The sequence below is a fragment of the Psammomys obesus genome, unplaced genomic scaffold (assembly GCF_907164565.1).
Source record: "Psammomys obesus unplaced genomic scaffold, mPsaObe1.curated_primary_1811, whole genome shotgun sequence".
Lineage (NCBI taxonomy): Eukaryota > Metazoa > Chordata > Mammalia > Rodentia > Muridae > Psammomys > Psammomys obesus.
Window position 1 is genome coordinate 980949 of NW_026596725.1, and position 7846 is coordinate 988794.

The 7846-nt window shown below is 41.8% G+C and overlaps 1 protein-coding gene across 1 annotated transcript in view; it reads left to right on the plus strand.

Moving 5' to 3' along the window:
* Positions 1–7846, plus strand: part of Tfap2d (transcription factor AP-2 delta) — a 59469-nt gene that overhangs the window by 8234 nt on the left and 43389 nt on the right. Inside the window, exons 4-5 of the mRNA XM_055598721.1 lie at positions 4639–4804; positions 4968–5086. Of these exons, the coding sequence (XP_055454696.1) occupies positions 4639–4804; positions 4968–5086 (285 nt within the window). The remainder of the gene's footprint in view (positions 1–4638; positions 4805–4967; positions 5087–7846) is intronic.

The following is a 7846-nucleotide window of genomic DNA, read 5'->3' on the forward strand; positions in this document are numbered from 1 at the left end:
GAAAGAAAGAAAGAAAGAAAGAAAGAAAGAAAGAAAGAAAGAAAGAAAAAGGAAGCAAGGAAAAGAAAAGAAAAGCCCACTTCTTTTTTTTTCCTGGTGACTGCTGAGGCCCCCTCTTGGCTCCTCCCTTTTGTCAGTCTCTTTTATTTCTCTGTTTAAAATAAAGTGTTGAGGAGAACCAGGACAGTGAAGCAACTAATCATGAATGGATTCGGGGTGGGATCACGATACGGGGTTCACTTGGATAAAGGGATTCTAGCCTTCACATACGTGTTGAAGATTGTCGAAGATGAGAAGACTCGGCCTTCCTGTATGTGGGTGGAAAGTGACATTTTTGGCGTGATCTCTTTTGTGAAATCGGGATGGCAAACTAAGAGAGAGAGAGAGAGAGAGAGAGAGAGGAGGTGGGGGATGAAAAAAGTGTAGAGGGGCAGCGCCCTTGTTTCGCTTTGTGATCATCTTGCCTTGCCGCCCCAGGCTAATTTCAGAAGCTTAAATACCGCTGTAGCCTCTGGGCCACGCGGAGAGGGAACCCACCGGCCACTTGCAGTCAGGAGCGCTCTCCCGATTGCCCTTGGCTACACAAAATACAAACTACTTTGAATCAAAACATTTGGGGGGAATTAATACGATTTGAACTCTGCACGTTTTAAGGGAGCTGGAGTGTATCAGATCGCTGAGGTGACTGGCTAGCCAAGGCTGCGTTTACATCTCCGCGCCAACATTGTCCAATCTGATTTAATTCTTTTTCAAAATGAATCGTTCTCCAAAAGCAGCTTTAACTTCAACCGCCCTGTCTACCAAGAATAGGATAGGACAGAACTGACAGTTCTTGGCTTTTTTTTTTTTTTTTGTGCTCCTCTTCTCAAGGACATGCGCCTTGACTTCGGGTTTTTGAGGATTCTCCTGGGCCATGGTTGGACCTTGGGGTAACAGTCTTAGCTCCTTCTAGCAGCTTCTGGAAGGGGCAAAACAGAAGACGCATAGGTAGCTTAATCTCCTTTCCTTTGTCGGCATCCCATCAGTGAATGCTTCCCTGAATCGCTGGACTAAAACCCATCCCTTTGGTTCTTCCACGCTTGCTGATGAAAGCAGAGCAGGTGGCGACCTGGAAACTTCACACGCCCCCATTGACGCTAAAATGCACATACTTAAGACTTGAAACTCAACCTCTTTTCCTCCAAAATGCATACACCAAATCATTTAGAAGCATGGTTCGTTGGACAGTTATTTTTCACGAGGAGTGGGATGCTTTGCTTATCCTCATTTTTTTTTCCTGCTCTGAAAAATCACCACACCTCAGTGTAAAGTACTTCATGCTTTGTGGACCTGGAATACACGCTATGAGGTAGCAGCTCGCTATCCCCCATTCAGTTCCCTTTCTTTTGTTCTGCTGGACTGTAGCGCGGGCTCCGGGAGGAAGCAGCAGCTCCCTGAAGTAGCACCACCTGTAACAGCTCATCCCTCCTTCTGAACAGCACAGTTCACTGCTGACACACCATCAAAGGTGGTGATGGAAACTAAGTCTCCACCTCTTCGCTGTCTGATCACAATTAATACCTGCTGCCATAGGGGGAGGGGATTCCCACGGGCAGGTGTAGGGAGTTGGTAAAGGGAGAAAGGCTAGAGGGGGAAACAGCAACAGCCCAGACAGATCCCACTCCACCTATCGGACAACAGCACCTCGCGGAAATGAAACCGCAAAACAAACAGGGACAGGAAACTCTTATAACCACTTACATATTTTTAATGTGTCAAGGAAAAAAAAAAAAAGAGCGATCACTGGAGATGAAGAAGGGGAGGAAAAAAATCCCTACCGTTTGTATTTCTTTCATTTGAATTGTAAACATCTGTTTGGCTGTAAGGCGAACAGAACATTTATTTCGCTCCTAAGATTTGGACTAATTATGTCAACACCAGTGGTTGGGTGGAGTGGGAGGGTGGATTTGAGAACTGGCGTACTGGGGCCTAGCGGGCTGAGGCAAGCTAGGAAGTATTGATCCTACCTGCTGAAGCGCCAGGGGGGCCTCTTGGCACAACTGGGTGTGTTCTGGGGCGGGGGGGGGGGGGGGGGGGGCGAGTTTCAGCAGAGACTCCTAGGAGACATGCAGTGCTACATGCTCTACGCGGTCTGGAGTGAGAACAGGGCTTTAGCACTTGGCTTCCCATTAGGTTGCAATGCAAACTATGGGTAAATGAATGTCGCCCTTCTGGGTAAAGGAGTGCCGCCCTTCTGATGTGGTAGCTGCCCAGCACGGAGTTGGTGTTGTGTGCCCTTTACTCAGGCTGCTGAGTGTGCATCGACATCTGTCCACTTCCTGAACCACCTCATCGGCTGGAGGGGAGGGGAGAGTAGAGCAGATGTGAACACCTTCAGTTTTCAAATAGACAGACTAAGCAAGGAAGAATTGTTCTCCAAGCCAGTAGGCAGGTTCCTATTGGTTACCAGTGTTTTCTTGTTGTTGTTTTTTGTTTGTTTCTTTTCCCACCATGGCATGAAACAGAAGGACAGAAACCCCAGGCTAACCCAGAAAAGTGCAGCTCCAGCCTTCTTCAGGCTATTCAGGATCTACCAGAGTATGAAGGACAATCTAAACCTGTGTTATTCTGTGCCAGGTCTGGTCCTAACTACAGGCTTTGGCTAACTATTTTCTGTTACTTTCGCAGAATTGTGCTTTTATTTAAAAGCAACAACAAAACAAACAAACAAACAAACAGGTCCTAGACAAGTGATCCTGAAGGGACCATTCTTGACTGCTTACATAGTTACTCATTAGAATTTACAGATTCACAAGAAATAGTTCTTTCCAAATTTATGAGCAATGGCCTCCTTAGAAAATATTGCTTCTCTGTGCATTGTTTTCTCTATATACATTGTTTGTCTGTGGGGAGAAGAGAATTCCTTAGAAGTTCTGCATGACCTATCTGACTCTGTCACTGAAGTCAACCCCCAACTGGAATGCTAAACAGAAAATGAGTATTACCCAACACCTGTAAGAGATGAGGAGCCTCAGAGGCACCACGAGGACCTTGAGGAGGAGAACACAGGATGACTACTATGTTGTGTTGGATTGGTGAGGTCCATTTCCAGAGTTCTCATCATCACTGCAGGTAGCCTCAGTTCCTTTAGCTAGGTTTTACCATGTCACTACCTTGCTTACAAATGCAAAACCCTGGTTATCATGACTTTATTTTTTTTTCTCTGCCCTCCTGAAAAGTAACCCACTGGGAAGAAAGCTATGAGGTTCCCCAGGTTGATGTAAACTCTACAAGTTGCCCAATCTTTAGCCAGAATAAGAGAGTTCCCCAAGGCTGCAACGATGCCACGTATCAAAGCAACAGAAATTCCCTTTAAAGATTTCGTGACATAAAAAATAAAAGAGTCTAGAGTTGATGGAAAATCCTGAATACAAAATAAATCCTTGAGGCAATTTGTGTGTGCATAAAGCATATTCTTAACATGCAGCCTGTGTAACTTACCTAATACAATGCCTATTTCAGCATAAACCAGAAGTCCAACCTGGATGGAGGAGTAAAAATGCTCAGGGCCTCCACAGTTCACAGATGGCTATGTGGCCTACCCAGAGGGTATCCTGGGAACAACTTGCTTTCAATTAAGCCAAAGGGTGATCACTTTTAAATGCCTGAAGAGGCTTGGAACATAGGAAGTTAGCCTTACGTCCCAAAATCAAATGCCCATTATCATAGCAGGGTGGGCTTTGGCTGGGGATTTTTCCGTTAAGTTAGCAATTGGACATTAAGAAACTATGACCATGAGTCTTCAAGTGGGAGATGTCTTAGTTTAGAGAATGGAATATGCTGCTTCTGCAGGAGGAAGGCTCAAGAGGCTCTGTAGGACTTGCTCCAGGAACTCCGCCATGGTAATATTGCTTTGGTGATGCTGTCCTTAATGGTTACCATTGCCCTGAACCCTAATAGTAATCATGTAATGGTGACGCATCCACGGTAACAATAATAGCAGTCATATTTAACACAAGTAATTAGCTTATTTAACACAAGAAATTAACGCTGGGTCTTAACAGTGTGTTTGACTACTTGTGTTGACAAAGCAGATTGAAGTGTGCTGCACAGATCTGACCGTACTGTCACCTGCATAGATAGGAAATGTCTGATGATGATTTTTTTAGTGTTCATAGAGGTTGTTGACTTTAGCTGCTGGAAAGGTGAGGGAAGAAAAAAGGCAGTTTGTAAACATTTTGAAAAAAGAAAAGCATGCATCAAAAGTTTCTATCCGTTCTGTGTATGTGCACAATCATGTATAACTGTGAGTCAATAGCAATTTTTTTTGTTTGTTTAGCTGATGATTTGGGGGCCTTAATGTACTGTTGTGTTCCTTGATCTAAAAGGTCCAAATTACCACTGTAGAGGCAGCCTCTGTTCTTTCTAGAAAGTGCTAATGTTGGCTGGAATTAGAATGGTGCGCACAGATTCATTCTCCTCATGAATCCTGATTAACAGGATTTATACAAAATATAAAGGAGGGATATCTTCTGAGTAGTCTTATTTATGTGGTAGATAAACACAACCACTGCCTGACATCCCTTGGTCCTGCCTACTGTCCACAAAGCTATATTCTTTAACTATTACTAATATATACACTTTTTTTCCCCCTCAAAGGTGGCACCTGTGTGGTCAACCCCACAGACTTGTTTTGCTCAGTTCCTGGTCGGTTGTCCCTTCTCAGTTCTACTTCCAAATACAAGGTGACCATTGCTGAGGTAAAGAGGCGTCTCTCACCACCCGAGTGCCTCAATGCTTCGCTCCTGGGAGGCATTCTGAGGAGGTAAGCGGAAAATGTGTCCTGCCACTGTGTAACTGATATCACTCTCTAGTCCTCTGTCTTTTTATCTTCTATCCACTGTAGCATCCCCTGTGAGGTCACCTAATCTCACAATTTCTTCTACGTGTTGTCTAACCAAGCTTAATTTGTATGTGATTTTGGACAGAGCAAAATCCAAGAATGGTGGTCGTTGCCTGAGAGAGAAACTGGATAGGCTTGGTCTAAACCTACCGGCTGGAAGACGGAAAGCAGCCAATGTCACCCTCCTCACTTCCCTAGTCGAAGGTATGACTTTCATGTTCATCAAGGAAATAATGAGACACTGGCTTCAGTCCTACTCAAGCCTTGGTTAGTTTTACTGCAGCTTTGTTAAGGGTAACAGTTAACAGTTATAGGAGAATTTCCTGATTAATTTTTGACAAGGACTAACTTTGTCTTACTAGAAAATATAGCTAACTCATGGGACATCAACTGACTTACTGATCTTGACGATCATGAAAAAGAAGTAAGAAGACAATGGGAGATGCAATGTTATTCCAAATATCCCTCAGATAACAGCAGCAAAAAACCTGGCCATGGTCTTCTCATCTCCTCTCAGTTTACAGTTTGAATGAAACTAGTTTAACCCATTGTAACTGAGTACAAGATCCATGGGATAAACAACCTTACCTGCTTGATAATGTTACTAAGCCTGAAAGCACATTGCATTAAACACAGACATTTTGACAAGGTTTCACTATGTAGCTGTAACTTGCCTGGACCTCATAGAGAACTTCCTGCCTCTGGCTCCCAAATGCGGGGCTTAAACACCCAAAAGCTTGTTGACGTTTTTTTAAAGCACATTGATGTCCATACCTCTGACAGGGTAAACTGAATTAGACAGAGTTTGATATTAAGAAGTAGTACATAGAGGGAGGTAGAATTGTCCTGCCAGGAGTTACATTTTCTATCATATGTTTTCCTTTGTTTCTTCTGAAAGGACTGAACTGCACATTTTCATGAAATCTTTTTCTAAGCACCAGCTTTGTAGGGTGTTGAATGTCAGAGGAAAACTCTTCAAGGACCAAGAATACTACTGTTTTAAGTATAAATGGCGGATGGCTTTTTTTTTTCTTGCCAAGTGTTTTAAGAACATACCTGTGAGACATTTGTTTCATCAGTTACCTTATGCATATGACACTGTAGGGAGTGAAAAGTGTAAGTTATCACATCAACTTTTCCCCTGTTACAAATGTGGAGCACATATTTGTGTAATTTTAAGAATTTCTAAGATCTTAGCCAGACACTGGACACACAATAGTAATCTAGCATATGGGATGCTGGCTGGAGGTCAGCCTGGGTTACATAGTAAATTCCAGTATACCTTTGGTTACTAAGCAAAATACTTATAGCAAAGCAAACAAACAAACAAAAAACTAAAAAGAAAATATAGTGACTATTCTTAACATTTGTCTTGACAAAAAAAAAAAAGGCTTTGTTGATTCTGTTATCAGCAATTGTCTTTTGTTTTTGTTTGATTAGTTGTGTTTGGTTTGGTTTGGTTTGGTTTGGTTTGGTTTGGTTTGGTTGGTTTGGTTTGGGGAAATGATTTTTAATAAGCCAGTCTGACTCCATGACAGGCTTCAAAATTGGCTTCCAACTGAATAGGCCTGAGTTTCTATTTCTGGGAACAGGAAGCGACAGTCCATGGAAACCAGATGCAATAACTCAATAACCTCCCTGACAACCATAAACACTAACTTAGTAAAGTCCCCAAGCACTTGACCAGTCAAATTAAAGGTCAGTTAGAAAGGGTTTGTCTAACTAGTCAAAATGATACTTTGTTACCTGGGCACTCCCTGAAGTCCTCCAACTGCAGAACTAATTATGAGTTCTCCTGAATCACCTAGATCAGCAATCCCTGGGCCTAACAGGTTCAGGATTTTAAGACAAGTTCTTACTGTGTAAGAAGCATTAGCCTGGAACTCATATCAATCCTTCTGCTTCAACCTCCAGAATGATTAGATTATAGGCATCTATCAGCAAGCTCAGCCTAGGAACACTTACCTTTGCTTCCCACACTAACAAGTCAACAACAACAACCACCCCAATAAGACTTTGGCAGAAAGCATTTCAGTTTCATCAAAGTTACTCTTAGATGGTGGTTATGGCTGACCATAAACCTGAACTCTGAAGTGACCAAAATTCAGGCTTTATGAATTTTAACATGGTACTTAAGAGTTTTGGGATTCTGAAGTATTTTGTGCTTAGAATTTCATTTTAGGATATTCAACTAGTACTTTCATGCAAGCATTTTAAAATCTGAAAAGGAGCTTCCAAAATCCAAAACACTCTGAGCCTGAGCATTGTGGGTAAATGATATTTGGCCTATACCAGGCCCTGATTCAGGGTTTGTGTTTGCTGCGACTGGAAGCTGATCTGGTCATAGAGACATATTACTTTTTACTCATATATATGAACTGGCAAGCGTAGAGCAAGGATAAAAAAAAATAAAAAATAAAGAACATACCTAACAGGTTCGGTGTTTTAAGACAAGGTCTCACTATATAAGAAACATTAGCCTGGAACTCATATCAATCGTCCTAACTAATCATTGATGAAAATGCAGGTATCTTTCTGTTCATTTTAAGTAAAAATGATTTCTTAAATGAATTTACACACACACACACACACACACACACACACACACACACACACATATACACACACACACATATTGAAAAAGCATTTTTCTGTGTAGCCCTAGAACTTGCTCTGTAGACTATGCTGGCCTTGAACTCAGAAATCTGCCTCTCCCTCCTGAATACTGGGATTAAAGGTGTGGACCAACACTATCTAGTTTGATTTATTTTTTAAAGGAGAAAACACTTAGATGTAATACCACAAATTTGAGAGTCACATAAATGATAGACTATGAGTAATTCATTTCCTCTCAGAAATTCTCAAGCTATTTTCCTATCTTAAAATTGTCTATCCTCTCTCTTTTTTTAATATTAAGATTTATTTATTTATTTATTTATTTATTTATTTATTTATTTATTTATT